At 34.7% G+C, this 21,421-nt stretch overlaps 2 protein-coding genes and 1 pseudogene across 3 annotated transcripts; 2 read left to right on the top strand and 1 right to left on the bottom strand.

Moving 5' to 3' along the window:
• The first annotated feature begins 111 nt into the window (after positions 1 to 111).
• LOC132627968 (uncharacterized) lies at positions 112 to 4,751 on the top strand. Its single transcript, XM_060343613.1, has 5 exons — positions 112 to 1,666; positions 2,055 to 2,280; positions 2,386 to 2,574; positions 3,031 to 3,361; positions 4,371 to 4,751. The coding sequence occupies exons 2-5, from the start codon at positions 2,062 to 2,064 to the stop codon at positions 4,652 to 4,654; spliced, it is 1,023 nt and encodes a 340-aa protein (XP_060199596.1). The 5' UTR covers positions 112 to 1,666; positions 2,055 to 2,061; the 3' UTR covers positions 4,655 to 4,751.
• A 6,837-nt stretch (positions 4,752 to 11,588) lies between these two features.
• Positions 11,589 to 15,184, top strand: LOC132627966 (uncharacterized). Of its 2 annotated transcripts, none has more exons than XM_060343610.1 (6): positions 11,589 to 12,036; positions 13,487 to 13,613; positions 13,915 to 14,054; positions 14,161 to 14,220; positions 14,320 to 14,388; positions 14,809 to 15,184. In XM_060343610.1, the coding sequence occupies exons 1-6, from the start codon at positions 11,821 to 11,823 to the stop codon at positions 14,878 to 14,880; spliced, it is 684 nt and encodes a 227-aa protein (XP_060199593.1). In that variant the 5' UTR covers positions 11,589 to 11,820; the 3' UTR covers positions 14,881 to 15,184. The 2 variants fall into 2 exon arrangements, with proteins under 2 accessions (XP_060199593.1, XP_060199592.1); XM_060343609.1 differs by having other exon boundaries at positions 11,590 to 12,036; positions 14,158 to 14,220.
• A 1,462-nt stretch (positions 15,185 to 16,646) lies between these two features.
• LOC132627965 (uncharacterized) lies at positions 16,647 to 21,201 on the bottom strand (annotated as a pseudogene).
• Between the last annotated feature and the right edge of the window lie 220 nt (positions 21,202 to 21,421).

Raw genomic sequence — 21,421 nt, 5'->3', positions numbered from 1 at the left:
TCGGTGTCCAGTACTTGCATTGGGGCCCGATGAACTCTAGATTCGCGCCGGGAAGTCCCGGAGTAAGGGGGTTAAAGCGCTTCCTTGCAAAGGCGATTCCGTATCCAGGGATCGAACCGAGGCTTCTAGTTAAGGATGAAAGAATTCACTTACCATGCCGCCCCAATTTTTGTTGGTTTCAGATGATTACTGTTTCGTTGGTTGCTAATACCAAAAATCTATTATGATTGGCTATTTTGGATGGAGTATTCAAAATTTAAAACAAATTGAAGTGAAGATTTAGCTAGCGGCCATAGATTTTATGAATTTCTTGCTTGCTTTTACCAGTAAATGTTTTTTTGTTACTCAATTATGTAGTTTTACCTTTTTGTTTCCTACTTAAAACTTCCATATTGATGAAAATGTTGCTTATTCTTCTTTAGTTATTGGGTGTTCAACTCTGAATTTGCTTTCTTCTACCCTTTAATTCTTCAGCTGTTCTTCTATATTTTCCATGTTCAACTGTTTTTGCCCAAATTCTTTAGGTTTTTGATGGATAATATTGCCATATTGGTGGATAATGTTGCTCATTCTTTTTTCTATTATTGGGTGTTCTATTCTGAACTTGTTTTTAATGCTTTGTTCTTCAGGGGTTATTCTAAAATTTTCATTTTGAACTGCTTTTGCCCTTTTCTTGATCATTGTGCCTATATTATTGGGTTTTGTCGTTCTTGTTTCCCCGATGATTGTTCACCACGAAGAACATTCATATTAAATTTTTCTTTTTCTACTTAGTGTATATGACAATTATAGGGAAAAACAAGGGACCAAAGTGTGATGTATATGCTATCCAAATGGAGATTTTGCAGGTCTTTTTCAAGTCAAGGCTTAGTCCATGGACTAATGCTGGGTGCAGTTTTAGTTATCATTTGAAGTTAATGAAAGTTACTTCTGAAACTGAACAGGGTGATTACCTAATTGGTGAAATTTCCATGCCTAGCAATCTTTCCATAAAGAGTTATCATCAATAGTTTCTAATTTTGTTCAAACACTTTAGATATATCTGGTTGAAATGATTTTGAGTTTTTGGTTTATTTCCTTTATTTGGCACATAAAGAATTGATCAACTTGTTCAGCTTTGTGTCTTCACCGACACTTTTTCACGGCTCTTCTGTATTTACCATGACCCTTAAATTTTACAGTAATCTATTTTAGACTATGAGGTAGGTTCGATATATCTCGCCAAGATTATTTCATAAAAGATGAGTTTTTTTTTTTTTTTTCAAAATTAGAGGGTAATTAACAGCTGTATCCGACAAAACTATTGAATGATCTTTTGGATTTTTTTTCTCTTTTATGTTTGTAGTTATATATAGAAAGCTGTTGGCGAGTTTTAACCTGTGGTTATGTGGTATCTGTCATTGGTTGTGCCTTTGTCTCATTAACTCTCCGTCTCTGATTTAACAGATAAGGAGTAGATCAGAGTGCTAGCTTTTCCGGCTTTGATCTATTTCATCGTCTACCATGTGTCCTATGGCTTTGTCGGGTCCGCCTCCAGGTTTTATGAGTTCCTGTTAGACTAATGAAGAAATCATTTTGTCCCTGGACCAATTTAACCGTGGATCACCTGTGCCTGACGATGTGATTGTCGATAATCCCTATCAGTATGATCCTTCAAATTTTCCAGGTAAACATCAAGTTTAATTGTCAGTTCACTCATCAATGAAATGACGTTCATAGATTCTGTCTTAAAAACCTGCCGTCCTGTTTGCAAAAGAATTTGTTTTATCATCTAAGTTATGTTCAAATGTCTGTATCCAATTAGGAAATCTGAAACTTAATTTGCTTTTAGTGGATGGAGTATTGAGATCTTAATGCCTTGTTTCATTTACCATTCCTTTGATATATCGTGTTGAGTACACATGTTTTCCGTCTCTCTTCTTGTTTTTCAATCCCTCATTGTTGATAAAATGGTCCAAGTTTTCAATATGTTTTTTGGTAATTGCATGTAATAATCAATTAACTTTGAGTCAGCTTAAATCTGTTTTCTTACTATTCATTCATGATACACGTAGATGGAGCATGGTTTCTAGTAGGATCAACAGAGAAAAAAGAGACAAACATGGAGACTGGAAAGCAAAAGGCGAAGCGTGTGAAATATTTGCAAATTCTGTCATCTGTGGTTGGATAAGCACTTTTGAATTTTCTGAAGTCGAAGCCCCTATTGGAGAGAAAACTGGCTGGATTATGCAGGAGTATAAAATAACCGAGAAAGAGCAGCGTGATCAGACCAAGTCTAAAGTAATATTCACTACCATCTTTCCTCTATTCAAATCTCTGATTATTTATCGCTTCGATCTTGTCAGACACGCAAGTGAATTGCTGGTTTGGTTGGATATTTTGCAGGAGTCTTCTGTACTTTGTAGAGTTTTCAGCTGCTGTGATGAGAACTTAAACAATGAGATGAAGCCAGAGCACGAAAACAAGGTCAATAACGAAGATCTTGACACCTGGGCCTTACAACTTAGCTTGATGGCATCAGTTAACCATCACACTAGCAGTAACGATGGGCAATGTTCAATTTGTGAATCCCAGGTCGGTGCTACGTCTTTCCCTTTCTCACTAGCACTTCCAGCCTGCTAATGTCCAGCTAATTTTGACATAGTTTTGTTGTTATAGGGTTATATTTGCTGGTGAAATGAGTGACTTTTAGGTGAAATGACAATAATGAGTGACTTTTATGTTACGAAATAAAGAAAAGTGACTTTCTGAGATAATTATCATTAGTTGAGTGACCATGTGATATCAACTCCATAATAAAGCCATTGGCCAAGTTCTGAATGAGCTTGAGTTCAACACATTTGTGGTTCAAATTTTCCTTTTTTTCATCTTCGTAGTTTATGATTAAATCACTAAATTTGACTTGGTGTTCTTTGACAATAACATTCTCTTTGCTCTATATGGTATATTTCTCACTGTTTATTTCTCTTGGGTTGGTAATGTGTTTGTATGCTGTTATCGAGCTATCTAATCACTGCAGAAGTTTTTCAGGCAAACAACCAGACAGAAGGGGTTGGGTCATCACTTGTTGACAAATTTATAGATCCCTCTGATGATGATATAGTAGCTGAGTTAGATTGCATTTTAAGAGGGGACTACCTGGAAGTCAACGACCTTGGCGATGTAGCATCACATTTGTCTAGTTCAGAGAATTCAAGTCGCATGAGCTTGGCATCTGATGAATATTTCGACTCTCTGGCACTTTTACGGGATTTGGATGATGAGAAGAAAGAAGATTTGAATGGAAAAGGTTCAACCAGCAATTATAACATAATGATGTGCGAAATAGCAAATGATGTGGTTGTGGAGAATGCATTTTTAGGTAAGTAAACGTCTTTGCCCTCACCTTCTTATGAGATTCATATTACCTTCCATTTGGTTATGGCTTCAGTATGTTTCTGTATACCTTCGCCCCATTTCAACTTTTAAACCTCTAGGAAGACATCACTTGTGGCTCTATTTTCTGTTAAGTAAAAGTTTGGATATCTGTGCTTGGTGTCAAAAATACTGCTCATTTTTTTTTTCAATTCCCAAGAACTATTTCGGTAAAAAAACTACCCCAGATATCCAGGTAATACTTTAGAGAGCACGAAGTCATGTATGATGCATCTGAAAGTTTTCATGTTTATGAGTTAAGTCCTCGGTTATTGGTTCATCTTGAACAATACACTCAGAAAACGCTTGTTCATCTAAGCATTATGAAGAATTTTGTTTAACAACCTTTATTTTAGTCGATTATCCTGAAGATACATTCACTTGTCATTTCATGCTGGCACACTTCTTCCAGTGGACATCAGAAGGAAAGAGAATTAACATTAGAAGGAAATGCATGAGTGTGTAAGTCCAACTCATTATTTGATTCATCTGGACATCGAGAGAATGAGAACTGTTGCGTATTCTTTTTCCGGTGAGAGTGAGGGAATAAAAGGAAGAATCAGTACGTGGTGTATTTTACTATGCCAACGTATAGCTATGGATTGTGCAGAAAATAATAGATGACTGTTACGAAGGTAATCTAAGAATACCCTTACCAAAAGCTTGACATGATAGATAAGAAAAATACATTACAGAACATGCATGATTTAGAAAGTCAACTTCTGATCTTTACCTCAACGTGCACTTGAAGAACTGATTAATTAACCATCTCAAATATGATGACATCTACCGAAATAATGCGTTAAGGGTGCTTGTAATTATTTGCGATGTGCATTGTGTCGACATCTCATCTTTCTTGTTAGCATTGACCGACTGTTCCACTCTTCCTTCATCGTTTTACTTCTAATACACGCATCCAATTCTTCTAATACCTCTATATTTGGATTGTTTGGCAGAGTCACTTATTAAAGGGAGTGGAGCTGCAGCCAAAGAAATTGAACAAATTGCTGATAATAACATATCCAGTGAGCAATCCCCAGATCAGGCTGCTAAGAGGCTGGAAGCTGAGCGTACGGACGAAGGTCCCTCGCATTCTTGTAGAGCAACGACGTCTTCCAGCAGCAGCAGCAGCCATGAACCTGGAGATATAGCAAGAAGGGAGGAGAAAATAATGAAGAAGCTAATGAAGATCCTATGTTTTAAACTTCAGTTGAGTTTAAAATTCAGAATAGGAAATTGATTTTGCAGAAAGAGTCTAGAACCAAATGTTCTCTTTAATACAGTTGTAAAATTGGAATATCCTCAGTGTAATATAAGAGACAGAATTTAGTTCTTTTTATTATATGTTTATACCTCTTAAAACGATTATTTAAAAAAAAAAAAAAATCCACTCGGTTTCCGGTACGTGCATTAGGCCCTTAGGCCCCGAGTAACTTTGAATTCACCCCGGCAAGTATAGGAGCGGGGGGTAAAGCGCTCCTTGACAAAGGCGACTCCATAGTCAGTGCTCAAACTTAAGACTTCTGGTTAATGAAGGATTTAACTTGCCAGTCTACCATAATTTTTGTTGGCTTCAAATGATTACTAGTTCATTGGTTGCAAATGCCAAAAATTTACTATGATTGGCTATTCTGGATGAAGTATTCAAAATTGAGTTGTAGTCCAGTGATTGTAACTTCACTTTGGTACTTGTGTCTTCATAAAAATCCAATGAAGCAGCCCAAGGAAATTGGGAGTGACCAGTGAAAAGTGGGCCGGACCCAAGCATCCAGGTTATAGGGATGGACCAGTTAGGCAAGGCCCACCAGAAACCTAGAAAGGACCCGGTATATATGCTGATTGTGCGTTTAGACAAAAACCACAAGCATGACAATACCTTTACAATATGAAAATTGCAATATACATATGAAAAATCTTCGATATATTGGTGACCACATGACTTGAGTGCATAACCTCTGCAACTCTATATGCTTTGATACGATACAAAATACACTAAGAAGTGAGAAGAATGCTTAGTGGCAATTGCATAATTAGTCTCAATTCCGACTCTCTTGTAGTATTCTTCAGGTCATGGCTTAATGAGTCAACCAATTTATATACCTCATTGCTTTCCCTTCTCTTTCTTTCACTAGTTTCAGCAAGGTCTCGACTTTGATTGCTTGGCTGGGATATAACTAGCGATTAGCGACAGTCTAACGGCCCCTTGTATAGGTTGGAGCAAATCGTCTGGCTTCTTTGAGGCCCTACTTGAAAGACTTGCTTTCTTAAAAATGTTTTCTTTGTTAAGAGTCTATTATAATATTGGTAATTGAAGTCGAACATACATGTTACGATCTTTATGCGTGAATAGCCGAGAGGAAAGAAAATGCAGTATATGATAATGAGAAGGAAAAAGAATAGGCTTAATTCTTAAGCTTTTTATTATCTGCATGAGTCCCATTGTCATTAGCACTCTTTTTTAGTATTCCTTGAAGAGACGAGACAAAGCTGGTCTAGAAACAAACAGTTGCCCTTAATTATACCCATAATAATAAACCATAATTAAGCAAAAAGAATCACATCTTGTATTCTGTACCCTATAGTCAATTCCTCAACGAAGACTCATGCTCTTTATACATTGGGAGTGACATTTAATTAGTCAATATAAAATGGGAAAATTAAAGGATTGGGTTTACTAAAATATGTTTACAAAAACAAAAACAAAAATAAATTATCAGCTTGTGACATTGTTATCTATTGTTCAGCGGTCCACTAGAGAAAATATTTCAAGTACAATAATTATGTATGATTGAATGTTGAAATTGCAAAATGGGTCATCTTTAATGTGTACTTCACAGGAGATTAATTGTTCTTTCAATTCAACTCAATTCGCGAAAACGATCCGTAGTGATCGGTATTTAATAGAAGAAAATGACACGACAAATATTTCATACGCTTCATTATTAATTTTTATGTAATTTATCCGAATAGAACCAAATGATTAAAAGAACATTCATAATGAACTATAAAATCGGTCTTTCAACTTTATATTCATAGAAATACTTAATATTTTATAAGTCCATATAAGTTATAGTACTACTATTACATTGTTATTGTTTTGTATTATGTAGTGCGAATTATTGTATACATACATATATTTTAATTTACGGAAAAGGGCCAAAATTACCCCTGTACTTTAGGAAATAGTTCATCCATATCCTTCGTTATACTTTAGGATCAATTATACCCTTACCGTTATACTATGGGGTCAATTATACGCTTATGTCTAACAGCTGCCACGTGGCATCATCCTAGCCCTTCAAAATTATTTTCCCCTCAAATAATTTTTTACCCACTAAAATAACCCAACCCGACCCGATTTTTTTTTCCAGCCAAGGGGTAATGGGTTGGGTTCGTATCACTTTGGTTGGAAAAAAAATCGGGTTGGGTTATTTTAGTGGGTAAAAAATTATTTGAGGGGAAAATAATTTTGAAGGGTTGGGATGATGCCACATGGCAACTGTTAGACATAAGGGTATAATTGACCCCATAGTATAACGGTAAGAGTATAATTGACCCTAAAGTATAACGAAGGGTATGGATAAACTATTTTCCAAAATTCAGGAGTAATTTTGGCCCTTTTCCGTTTAATTTATTATATACAAATAGTTCAAGTCAGAGACATTAAGTTGGACTATATGAATATATATTTTATGCATTATACCCACTGCCTTTGCTTTATGACTTTCTGTCATATTAGGCTTTTTAATACCAAGGTATATTTATGAGAAAAAAGAGGAACAAAAACTTTGATTTCAACTTTAGTGATGATTACTCATGTTATGCGGAAGATCTTTAACGTGTCTGTTTTTCAGAATCTTATTATCTACTCCATTTTGGATGGGCTTAAAAAAAACAGCTGAAATTCAGCTTATAAGCTGTTTTAGATAAGCTAAGTCAAACGGGTTCAATTAATTTTTTGAGCTTATTTTAAGCATAAAATAGCTTTAAGCTGGCCAGCCAAACACTCAAAAAAGCTGAAAACAGCTTATAAATAACTTATAAGTCAATCCAAACGGGCTCTTAAACATTTTTTTAACGGAAAAGGGCCAAAATTACCCCTGAACTTTGGGAAATAGTTTATCCATACCCTTCGTTATACTTTAGGGCCAATTATACTCTTATGTCTAACAGCTGCCACGTGCCATCATCCTAGCCCTTCAAAATTAATTTCCCCTCAAATAATTTTTTACCCATTAAAATAACCCGACCCGACCCGAATTTTTTTTTCCAGCCCAGGGGTAATGGGTTGGGTCCGTATCACTTTGGCTGGAAAAAAAAAATTCGGGTCGGTTTGGATTATTTTAGTGGGTAAAAAAATTATTTGAGGGGAAAATAATTTTGAAGGGCTGAGATGATGCCACGTGGCAGCTGTTAGACATAAGGGTATAATTGATCCGATAGTATAACGGTAAAGGTATAATTGGCCATAAAGTATAACGAAAGGTATGGATGAATTATTTTTCAAAGTTTAAGGGTAATTTTGGTCCTTTTCCGTTTTTTTAATCCCATTCACGCCGAAATGATCTGACGGCTACAACAATCCGACACCGTAGATCTACGGCCCATGTATCTCCGTAGTGGCGGGAAACATTCGACTAATATTATTCAGACAGAAAAAAAGTCATTATTCAAAAAGTGAATCGGAGATATGATTGAAACAAAAATTTCCTTCTGATTAACCAGCAAAAAAATCGCTTCACATGAGGACAATCGTGGAGTATTAATTAAAGAAATTTTTATTGTTGATTACTATTACTTCGATAAATCTATGTACTTTACTTATTTTTATCAATTTTTTTAAAATATAGTAACATTTTATATTTAATATCTCTTCAGTTTTATTTATGTGATGCACTTTTCTTTTAGTGTGTTTCAACAAGAATAATACATTATTATTTTAAAATAATTTAACTTTAAACTTTTCATTTTATTCTTATGAAGTTACACAAATATTCAAAGTTTGTTCTGGTTCACAAATTTCAAAAGTCCTTTTTAAAATTATGTGTCCAATTAAAATGCATCATATAAAACCAAACAAAAGAAAAACTTTGAATCTAAAATTCCATATGTTAGGACCACAAGATCCAAATGACCTTTTCGTACATTATAAACATCTTTAGTTTAAAACCATAAGCTTTTTTTCCCAACAAGCCAAACTAATTGCTTGGTTTCCTCCTTGTGCAGGTGAAAGATAAAGCTCAACACTTATCGTAATGTAGTTTCTTCTCTTGACAAACTTAAGCTATAAGTACTAGCGGTGAGCATGATACGATAGATACCGATTACAATACTAAAATAGAAATTTCTGATATAGCGGTTTTGATATTATGGCACTCCTTTGGTACAGTATTTGATATGCAATTTAATTTTTTTTGGTATTTGATACAGAATTCTGTATTTGTAAAAAAAAAAAAAAAAAACAAAATACCAAATAACACACCGAAGTATATAGTTATATATACAATTTATATATATTATTATAATAATAACAAATATATAAACTAGTATTAGTACAATATTAATTATTTAGACGTTGAAATTGCTTGTAATTTCTTTTAAATATTTTTACACGTATAAGGTGTTAATATGATATAATTGATTAAAATGCCCTATCTCTGTACTGGAGTATCTTGATTGAAATGCCATTGTTGTGTAATTAATTAACAAAGGGAATTATTTGTACTTTCTTTTAAATATTTTTACAAAGAGTAAGGTTTTAGTGTGATATAATCGAGACATTTTTTGAATAGCCGAAGTCATAATTTTCTCTTATAAGAGATGTATAAGTCGAAATGTTTAAATCAAACTTAAAAATACTGAACTTTACCAAATTAATTTGGTATGGTAATAGTATAACAATTTTGAAAATCGAAAATCAAAATTACTGAATCGAAATTTCAAATACAATGCCATGCCCACTCTTAATACTTAATTATATAACTTTTTTAGTCTTTTTAGCACTACAAAAATTAAAATCACTAGAACTTTTTCTGATTTTCTTGCTGAAATTTCATGTCCAATCAAGAAGATACATAAAATGATGAAATGGAGGGAGTACATTGGTGCAATATATTTTATTTTTGGGATAAAAATAAAGGAGTCCTAGTGTCGGATAAAGACAACACCGACGGCAGGTAGACCTCTTCTTCCACGTGGGGCCCCTCACATGATTTCCCGGTTTTTTTCTTCCGTTACTTCACACTTCTCGTACGTTACTTCTTTGTTTCATATGCCCTTCCTCTATTACATTATTCTCCTCTAAAACATTGGACATTTACATTTTCATTGTTCTTTTTAATTATTACTACTATAACTTATATTAAAACCCAAAAAAAAAAAACTATTTTATAACTTATAGAACAACTTTAACTACTATTATTAGTTTCATTTCAGAAAAATATTGAGAAAAGAAATTTATGGACATTAAATTCAGCAATAAAATGGCCGACATAAATTAAAATAATTGTTGAAACATTTTATTTTCTGCGTCCAAAAGCAATGATAATACTATTATTATTATTTTAGAAGTTAAACAATTTTAGTGAGCCTCTTATTGTAGCTTAGTAGCTTAACTAGTATGGCGTTGTTGGACGCTTCTAATTAATAGGACATGAAGAGGAAGAGAGAAAAAGCTTAGGATGAGTTTATATTTCAATTGGTCGTTTCGAAGATCTAACAGAAAATGCTTAGGATGAGTTTACATTTAAATCGATCATTTCTAAGATCTAACTTTAACAGAAAATGCTTTGGATGAGTTTACATTCGGAATTTTGAATGACACAACTTAGATAGGATTAGGAGAGAATTAATTATTGATGATTGGTGTAATCAATTTCGATTAGTTTGGATTAAGACATACTCCCTCGGTAAAAAAATAAGTGTCATTTTAACAAAAAAAAAATGTCGTAAAATAATTATCGCTTTTGAAATTCAAGACAAAAATAGTATTTTTTTCAACTATATATACCCTTATATTGAAAACTATAATTTAATAGTGCTCAATTTTCAAGAAGCATTTACTAATCAAAAGAGAATTTTGTAAACTATACATTGTACTTATATAGTTTTTAATGAACTTAAAATAAGCTAAAGCGATACTTATTTTGTGACGGAAGGAGTATTTGAATTAATTTAATTTAAAATATTTAGTTACAATTTATCGTTATTTTATCTCATTAAAAGAATATTTTAATCACGCTTGAAAGTTAGCTACACTAATCCATGCTTTCTAACCTTATCGTTGTTGCCAGCATAAAGAAGTATACAACACGTGAGGGGACAATTCTAAATTCCATGAAGCTGCAATGGAATTTGCATTACAATTGCAAATTTAAATTCTAGTAATCTTCACTAATGTCCAATTATGCATTTTCTTACTTCTTTAACAATGTAAAATAAAAAGAAATGATGTACTAGGTAAAAATAAATAAAATGTCCACCCAATATTTGGTACCGCATTTGAAACTTGATTGATTTCCGGTTCATGCCGGAAATTTTTGTCCACCCGATATTTGGTACCGCAATGAAATTTGATTAATTTCGTGTTCGTGCAGAGAACTTTGTCCACCTGATATTTGGTACTACATTGAAACTGAAACTTGATTAATTTTGGATTCACGCTTAAAGCTTTTGTCCACCCGATATTTGGTATCACGTTGAAGCTTGATTAATTTCGAATTAGTGACTGAGAACTTTCACATTGCGGGGAAAATTACTTTCTAGCAAATGACGATACTATGCCTAAAGTTTGAACACAAAACTTTAGTTCGAGTAAAAAGTTTAATTTATTAGTATTATTAATCCAATGGATTGGGGTACAAGAATGAAGAATAAACAAAGGGCTAGTTTTGTCATTTAGGCTGATGATCCCTTTATCCATTTCCTGACCAGTCATAAAACGGTCGTCAGAGTAACTGAACAGACTTCACCCCACGCCCCCCCGCCCTCACACCCCCCCACCACCCTCACCCCACTATAGTTACCGGTAACCGGCTACTGGTATGATATCATGCCGCAAAAGCGCATGATTGACGGCCCCATAACTCATACGTGTCGAGTTCCTATTGGATAGTTTTAAGTCATGGGGATTCACAGCGTTACTACATTTCAACCAATTCAATTCAAAAGCAGAAAAGAAAAAAAGCACACACACTGCACAAACAAATACACACATAAACTCATTCTCTCTCTAAAAAAATGTGTTTCTTCATTTGATTTATTCCCCAAATTTCTCTTAATTTTCCTTTTATTTTCCATTAAAAATCCCATTTTTCTAACTCTACAATGTGTGATCTTTCTACTTTGATCAGTTTCTTGGACTGAATTTTAGTATTTTGAGAGTTTTTTTAAAATAAAATAAAAAAAATGCTGGAAACAGTAGAGAGTAGTACAGTGGATGGAAATAATGGGTTTGTTTCTCAGTTACAAAGCTGTGGTGGGGATAGTAGTGAAGAAGAATTATCTGTATTGCCACGTCATACTAAGGTTATTGTGACTGGTAATAATAGGACTAAAAGTGTGTTAGTTGGTCTTCAAGGTGTTGTTAAGAAAGCTGTTGGTCTTGGTGGTTGGCATTGGCTGGTAATTAATTATCAAATTTTATGTTAATTTTTTTTTTAATTTTTTATTCTTGTTTATGTTTAGGAAAAATGGGTTTTGGAATTTTGGGTTGTGAGTGAATTTTATATTGGGTTTTCAATGTGGGTGTTATTGGGTTTTTTGTTAAGTTATTCATTGGGTTGTTATAGCAAATGTGGGATAATACTGAAAATTAGATTTTGGGTTGTTTATAGTTTGTCTGGTTTTGAGTTTTTAACTTATAAAGTTTCAATTTTTATTGCTCTTTTCAAATTTTGCTTCCTTATATGATGATTTGTCCATTTTTTTTTCAAGTTGGGTTCTTATAGTTTGGTTAATTTGAGCTTTCAACTCATAAAGTTTCAATTTTTTTTTTTTTTTTTTTGCTGTTCTTAAATTTTACTGCTTTTTATTGTAAGCTTTGGTCTTACCTCTAAGTCTCATTGTTTCTCTTAATTGAAGTTTTTGTTATTTATTGAAACCAATTTATCAGAGATTAAATATTCCATTTGAGATTAAGGCCACTCATTGGCTAAAAAAAGAGGGTTAAATTCATTTTTTTTTACTGATAGATCTAGTGTTTTAAGGAGTTCTATTTGGCAGGGAATTAATTGACGGTTACAAAATTGTGCTAATTTGAGTTAAGAGACACACTGATGAGTTCTTTTTTTTTTTCCCTTAGATTTTCTCATCAAATTTGTTGGAATCTCCAGATTAGAAGGTTTGATTTTAACAATGGATATATAATAATAGAAGTAGCAGAAGATAGTAATACTGATAGATTTCTGTTTTAGTAGTATAACATTGATGATTTGGGTTTTCTGTGTTATTATTATTAGCTGTGGATTATTTGTTTTTCATTTTTGCAGTGAGCATGTTTTATGAAACTGATGAATTTTACTTCCCAGAGATTCTGTTTACAGATCTGCCAGTACTAGAACTAATATCCAAAGCCATAATTAGTTTGTTGTGTAAAAGTATAAACAAGAGAGGATTTGGCTTGTTTTGTAGTTCACTGTCAACTGGAAGATTCTTCCTGATTTTTCAGATTCCAAATATTTTTCTTGCTTATTAATCTTGTGATGATTTTTTTGTTAATATGTCGTGTCAGAGTTAAACTGAACCATATATCTTGTATGTGGACAAGCAGATTTACTTGTTTATTTCATGTCTTTCTTGTTGTTTTTAATCCGACAGAATCACATTAACAAACATTAGCCTAATTTTGTTTTTGTTAACTGTTCATTGCCTAAAAAAAAAAAATCGGCTCCTTTTTTTTTGTTTGGGGGGGGGGGGGGGGGGGGGGCTAGTATTGACTAACGATATGTAGTGATCTGTAATATTGACTAACGATATGTAGTGATCTGTAATATTGACTAACGATATGTAGTGATCTGTTGCTACTTGCTTTATTGGTTTCAGCTAATATTTGGTTTCACTGAAAAAATTGCAGGTTCTTACGAATGGCATAGAGGTGAAACTACAAAGGAATGCTTTAAGTGTGATTGAAGCTCCCACTGGTAATGAGGATGATGATGACCTTGAATTCGAAAATGTCCAGTGGAATGGTTCAGATATGGGTAAGTCACCTAATTTATGATAAATTGTAATGTAATTTCGCTTCTGGCTTGCTGTATATTTTTTGTTGAAGTTCAAAATGTGATATGGTTTTCTTTCCTACCATCTGTATATCTTTTGATTCTTGAAATTCTTATAGTTGTTACATAGGATTCTTTATGTTCAGAAACCTTTTTGCTTTTGTCACTGCTGCTAGCTCTTTTTTCTTTGTTGTGATTATTGTCATTTGGCCCACCCATATCATTTCTTTGCTTTTATCACCCTTATAAAGTAATCTGATTTATTTGCTTTCTATTTCTTTAGCATCCGATGATACTCAAAAGTCTCATAGGTCAAGGCACCGCGTACATAAACCGTATGGGTCATCTCACAAGGCCATGAGCTGCTCCCTTTCATGTGACTCACAGTCGAAAGGATCTATTTCTACACATCGTGGGTCCATGGTATGAAAGTATCTGAAGCTTTTCTTTTTTTATAGACATTACTTCAACTGATAGTACTCTTTTAAATTTCTATACCCGTCTAAAAAATTACATTATCTAACAGAAGGTTGACCTAAGCAAACTCGAGATGGCTGCACTATGGAGATATTGGCGACACTTTAACCTTGTAAGTGGATTACAGTAATTACCAGTTTGTTTGATCATTCTTTTTATTAGGATGTGATATTAACTTATTTTCCAACTTCTTTTCTGGTCATCTGATTAGAGGGAAGCTATACCTAACCCCTCTAAGGAGCAACTAATTGATGTTGTCCAAAGGCATTTCACATCCCAGGTACTTTCTTAGTTATCTGTAGGTTGCTGTTTTTTGTTCGAGGCTTGCTACTGCTTTGTGTTCTTTATTTGAGCTATTTTCATGGCACTTCGATTAAACATGAGTTTTAGGTATCCTTTCGTACCCCCCTTCATAGTTTTCCTTTCATGTTTTACCATGTTCTTAGCACAAGAAATCTGGTTCTAGTATTATGTCAACTTCTTTTGATAATTCTGCTATCTAAATTGATTGATCAATTTTGGCGTTTTCTTTCATGTTATTATTCTTGATACATGCAATGAATGACACCTTGTTGGTCGTTGGAAACACCATATCAGGCCTTCTTGCTCGTATAATTGTGCTTATGTGTTATATTATGCTCCTGGTTTTCCAAATTATGCGCTACTGACTGCTGCTTTTGTCACCTTTTCCGGGGTGAAGCAATTGGATGAGTTGCAGGTAATTGTGGGATTCGTCCAAGCTGCCAAGAGACTCAAGACAATCTGCAAATGACTCGGGGCCGCCCCTTCTGTCGTGCTTCTAACGCTAACAAATAGTGGTACCTTTGTGTCCACTTGCTATTGCAGTAAAACGTGTAGTATATGTATACTCCTGTTTATCCCTTATGTCTTGCTCTTAGTCGTAGTTATGTAGATAAATGAACTGCTGAACTAACTCTGGAGGTCTCCTTCTGGTTGGATGTACTTCACATGTATAGTCTGATGTGTGAAACTGTTAATCATCATTCAACCAACTGAATCTTGGTTTGGTTTTAATGACCAAGCTGCTATTGAGATCATTCAAACTTGGTCTTCCATTTTCTTTTTGTTCCCTTGATTTGGTTTGGTTCATGTTTTATCTGAATTTGCAGTTGATACTAGGGGTGGGAAAACCTCATCCAAGTTTGGGCGGGGTATGACGAGTTTTATTTATTAACTTGGCTCATTTTGAGGCCCACCTAATTTAGAAAGTAAGGTTGATTTTAGGCTAAATATATAGTTAAAACCTTGTCAAAATATATTTTCTTTTGGTTAAATGTATTTTTGGAAAATAAACAAAGAAATTAAAATTTGGTAAGATTTCCTTGCATTGTTTAGCCGATTTGACTTAGTCTAATCTTTGACCCGAGTACTAATCTTTGATCAGTGTTGACAATGACCCGTATAATGATTTACCCGATTTTGACTCAGTTCGACTATCCATTTGCCACCCTTAGTTGATAGAAATAGTAGCGATTAACCCTCAATTATTTTGGCTATATAAGCATGGTGGTGGTAGTTTACATGTATTTTTTGATGGAAAATGCGAGGCCGCTAGAATGGTTTTTTATTCACAACGTAACATAAAGATGTACTACATTGATCTTGAGTCGATTAACCATAGAGTCGGATTTTTGAGTGTTCCTTCCATTGTGTTACAGATATCTTGTAGTACCAACAACTTACAAAGGGTGGTATTCAGTCACATCACAGTATATACTCACATTAAGGACATGTATATACAAAGAAGATAAATCATTTATAGAGCAATAAAAGTATCAACAGTGACTAGCCAAATGGGAGTTGCGTTGGTATTAAAGATATGGGACAGGCAGATGCTAGATGCCCCTATCAGAAGACGTACCAACATTTATCAGCTGTCCTAATAAATTTCTTCTTTGCTTACTTTGTCTGATGTGAAATATTTCCTGGCTAGTTTTAGTTCATACATGGTTTCTATGATCCAAGTGACATTTGGGATCAGGAAATTGTGTCGGCGTTTGGACAAGAATTAGTTGGTAATTGTAAAAACATGGTATTTGAAGTTAAGATATTGAAGTTAAAGCTGCATTTAGATATGAAAACATAATTGTAAGTTTTTTAAGTGAACTTGAAATTTCTAAAAACTATTTTTAAGACTTCAAATTCCATATTGCAGGTTTGAAGTTGAAATAATAAATAATTTAATAAACGAACACTAATTTGAAATATTTTCCAATTTTTTTTCCCCAAACATCTATGGACAAAAAGTAAGGATCGGTCCTCACTCCTTTCCCTCGGCCCCTGTAATCGTCAAAAGGATTATTTATTTGGGTCCCCCAATGAAGATGCAACTTTAATGATAAATATAGGAGAACTAAGAGAATGGTTATAAAAGAAATCAAAATAAAAGGGAGATAAACGTAACACCACGTGGAAAGTTAGTTTATGAAGCAAAACCAGGAGGGAGATCTATGAAATTATTAAGGACTTAGTTGTAGACAACTCTCTCGTTGAAATGCATATCCTTATAAATTCAGATTGACGAAAATCTCACTCATTTATTCCACTCTACTGCTTATTTCCAACATAACAGTCGGGCATAATCAGTTTAACATTCTCAAGGTTCCCAATACATGATAAACAAACAAGTTCAGGCCTGTACTCGCAGACCAACACGGAAAGAGACGAGAAAAAATTGTACAAGGTTCAACTAGCCAAAACTGAAACTGCACAAATTGTAGTGGATTAAACATACAAAGCAAGCAAGCAAAAATCTAGTTTTCTGAGAATAACAACACTTACCAACTAGTTCTCAATCAAAATAGTCATCCGTATTCAGATTGCCGAGCAGTCTAAGGTCTCTATCTTCTCCTTCTTCTCCGCTTCTTTCGACTATCATCACTTTCCCCAGAACTGGAAGATGACGTTGATTCTGACTCGGATCCTGAAGATTCAGAATCAGATGAGCTCCCAGACTCATCTGATTCAGAAACAGGCTTCTGTTGTTGCATGATAAGCCTTGGCATGTTCTTGAGATACTCTCGCAGATTTTTGGTGATTCCACCCAGACCGATAGAAGTGAAAAAGTTGATGGCAAACCTTGTATTCTTGGGATTATCTTTCGGGAAAATAGACTCCAAGGAATCTTGCATAGTGGTGTCGTTAAGACGCTCATTCAACAAGCGGATACCTAGGTGCTCCGACAACTCCTGAATAAATGAAACATCTAGAGTGAATTCAAAGCTAATAGAATAATGCCGTATTAATGCTGATGAGGGTCGCCCTGGCACCCGTCACTTAAAAAAGAAAGGAAAGCATAAAAACCCAGAAAAAAACAGGAGAAAATATGATAGGCTTCGACAAAATGCAACTTTTGACATGTTGTGATATATTTAGCATAGATAAAAGGGCTTCAAACAGGTGGATAAATAGAAAATAGACACTCCGAAACAACAAATTCTTTTAATATGGTAGGGAGGGTAAAAAATTAGGCCACAAAGATTGAGCAAGGTTTAACTTATTTAGGGGAAAAAAGAACAAAAAGATAAAGCAAGCTGTACAAACAAAAAAACAAATTATATGTACCTGGAATAGGATCTTGATAAAGATACGAGAAGAGGATGTTGTGTCCTCCTCTGTCAGCCGTATATAAGCCAAACAATGCCAAGGCAGAGCATCAGTCCCGAGCAAATGAGCAAAAAACTTGGCCACATTACGCAGTTTATTAGTTTCAAGCCGGTGGATTATGGAGTACTGCTGCACAAAACATTTTTCAAAGTTTTCCTGATGAATTCTGTTGATCATGCAAAAACGCTGCCCCAGTAGTCCATAGTAGCGAAGATAAGTCCTCTCCTGACTGCAGCACTCCAATAACATTATGCATAACTCCATCTGCAAGGATCCAACCAATATATATCAGTTTTCTTTTCTTTCTTTTCGTAATGGTTTTTTAGCAGAACCAAGCAAAGAGCTATTCACTAATAAAAGCATAGACAACATGCCTCAGGACAAACTTGATTACAACCCCACAACTATTTTCACTTTTACCAGTCTCCCTGAGAAACTAACTCAGAATACCAGGCTACCAAAATATGTTACTTATTGACAAAAAAGAGGTAAACAATTCAACATTAATACTAACAACAAAAAATTATCCTGATGTTGACTCTATCAGAAGTCCTAAAATATAATCACCCATTAGCTAATCTTTCCCTGAACTTGAGAGTGAACCAATCTAAGAAAATGTGACAGCTTCTTCTTCTTTTTTTATTTTTTTTTATTTTGAGGGGGGTGGGGGGGGGGGTGTTAAGTACCTATCTAAGATATGTGAGATTATGCAATATGAAATGGCAGAAAACTGCTAATTGTCACAAGATGGGAAAGTGTGGATTTAAAGGAAGAGCAAAGAAATGGAGTCAATCAGGATCATAACTAATGTGTAGATGTCAAACATTATTATTTTTTTATACTACTTCAGAAATTAAGACTAAGCAAAAACCACGCAGTAGTGCTTAAGAAAGAGAGAATCTGACTGAAACTTATAGCACCCTCCAGTACATCAAGCCAAAGCATCAATATACTGGGAATACTCCCCTTGGATAAAAAGTTGGTGAAAAAGGGTACTTCTGATCTTCTGAATGGAATTGTCAAACTACTTCACGTGCTCTTTTCTTTCCTATAACAGTCCAAGACCAGACACAAATCATGCATCCATTGACCATAAGGCAATCCAATTACATGGTTCCCTACCTCTATTGCCACCTCTATTCCTCAACCATCAGTTTAACAGAATCCCAGAAAAATTGCTCTATTGATGCATGATTTAATGGCAATGCCTTTAGTGCTATCCATGCCACCTGAGGCAAATCAAACTCAACTAATTTTGTTCTCTTTATTTTTATCCAGAAACTAATTTTTTCCCAGCCTTTTTTTTAAGTTCACTTACCTTTTCTGTTTTAACTTAACCCATTTCACGTAAAGACAACCAAATCAAAAGCGACATTATTATCTTTCCAAACTCAATGCACATGAAAATTTACGTACAGATCAATCCATGTGAGGATGTACACAGTTTTGCAAATGACATAAGCTTAACAGGAGTAGAATAACACAAAAAGAAAGAAAAGGTTTATGGTACCAACCTCCTGACCAGGCTCTAGTTTGATTTTCAACAGCTTATGTCCTGCTTCTTCAAAGTCAACACTAGACATAATCGTCAGGTAGATTGTTCTCCGAAGGTTGATTAAGTTTGTCTCTGTTTCGTCCTTTATTTTCATTTGCTCCTCGTCCTCTTCTTCACTATCTTCATCTTCATCATCGTCATCCTCTGATTCTGCATCGGAGTCTCCTTCTTCCTCGGATTCGTCACCAAGTATTGCCTTCTTTAATTCTTCATACTTTCTTTCGTTTTCTAAGAAATTAGGATCCGGCTTGAAAATATCTGAGCACATAGGGCAAACATAAAAATCAAAATTCCATACAATTGCTCCACAAACAAAATAGCCACCAAAAGAAATCCATTACAGAACTTCTAAAAAAAATTCATAGTATACCACGGAACCGCTCAAATATTCCTATTTAAATACAAAAGGTATTAGCATGACCCAATAAACTAAAACATAAGTCGTGAATATTATATCTTTCAAGGTGTACTCACCATGCAAACCTCGCGGACATAGATCCTGAAGCATTGAACCACACTCTGTAACAAAACCAACTGCAACCTCAACACTATCATTAGTAGGTTTCTCCAACAAAACTGTAAGTAGTTCGAGAGCAATAAGCTCGTGAACAGTTTGCTGGTTTACAAGGTGAGCAATAAATTTGACAGCTGCTAACAGTTGAGGCTGCAAGAGCGAAAGACTAAGGGTAAGACAAATTATGAAAAGATTCTCATTATGAACGTGTATTGAAATAGTTAGACCAACTGGCATAGTAACCCCCCCCCCCCCCCCACCCCCACCCTACCCTTTTTTTCCTCTTGTAAGTCATACTTTCAAAGGAAGATTTTCAAGTATCTCTCTGACATCCAAATAGACTCTCTGTTCTTGGTCCTCCAAACAGCAATAATTTACAACAACGACACAATATGTTGCACAAATGAAAAAGCCAGAATAACTGCAATCATGAAAGCAAGAGATACGAACCTTATCATTACGTTTATAAGCTCTTTACAGCTGCAGTATGATCCTTCTTAGCAACAGATCACCCACTTCTGGAAACTTGGTGTTAACAACAGCTACCAAAGCAGCAAACACATCAGTAAAACCTGGAGAAGCCATTTGGGACTTCATACAGGATATACAGAACAGACCCCTCCCGCGAATCAAATTCTCCGCAAACAACTCTGGAATAATGTTTTTGAGGTTCGCAGCGTTAACTTTATTCACCAGCCCATTAATACTTTTCCTCAGAGCATCCCAAGTCATCCTCTGGTACTCAACACTGCTCTTGTCCTCAACATCCTTCATCATCCTTAAGTTCATCTTTTCGCCTCCTCTCCACCACCCTCCTTTCAGCACCATCTTCATGTTCATCATCACTAACATCCCTATTACTACGTTCAGTTCTTGGCCTGGACAACCTCCTATCATCATCATCATCACTCTCTCTCCTTCTCGCAATCCTAATATCCCTCTCATCATCAGATTCTTTATCCCCATACCTTTTCCTCTCTACTTTCTCCATAAGCTTGGAATTATAGATTCAATAATGTCTAAATACAGTATCAAAACAAACTACTCGTTAAAATCTAGGGTTTTGTAGGCGAACAGTCAACGTACCTTTAAAATCAACAATTGAAAGAAAGACCTGTTAAAGAGATGTGAGATTTAATTGAAGATTTGATGAAAGCAGCTCGAGCTCCTTCGAAAAACCAAGGACCCTAAATTCTCGAATTAAGATATTAATAATACGGAAGCTGAAAGTGACCAAAGACGAAATTAGGGTTTTGTGTATCTGAGAGGATCAATTCGCCCCTTTTCCGATCCTTCCTCGGCCAGAAAGGACAAGAGGAAAACAGAAGAGCAGAAGCCCAACGAACAGAGGCCGAAAGCAAGCCTGTTATGAATTGAGTGAAATCTTCCACATGTAAACTTATTTTACAATATCTCAAATGTTATTAAGAGTTTGTTTGGATGGGCTTACCTCTATAACCAATAATTTGGGGTAGGTTAATTTATTTTTTTGGCTTATAAGTTGAAAACAGCTTATAAGCTGCTTTAGATAAACTAAGTCAAATGGGCCAAATTATTTTTTTGAACTTATTTTAAGCACAAAATGACTTTAAGCTGACCAGCAAAACACTCAAAAAA

The sequence above is a fragment of the Lycium barbarum genome, chromosome 2 (assembly GCF_019175385.1).
Source record: "Lycium barbarum isolate Lr01 chromosome 2, ASM1917538v2, whole genome shotgun sequence".
NCBI classification, from domain to species: Eukaryota; Viridiplantae; Streptophyta; class Magnoliopsida; order Solanales; family Solanaceae; genus Lycium; species Lycium barbarum.
Note: the sequence above shows the minus strand (reverse complement) of the source record. Positions and strands in the feature narration are given on the sequence as shown.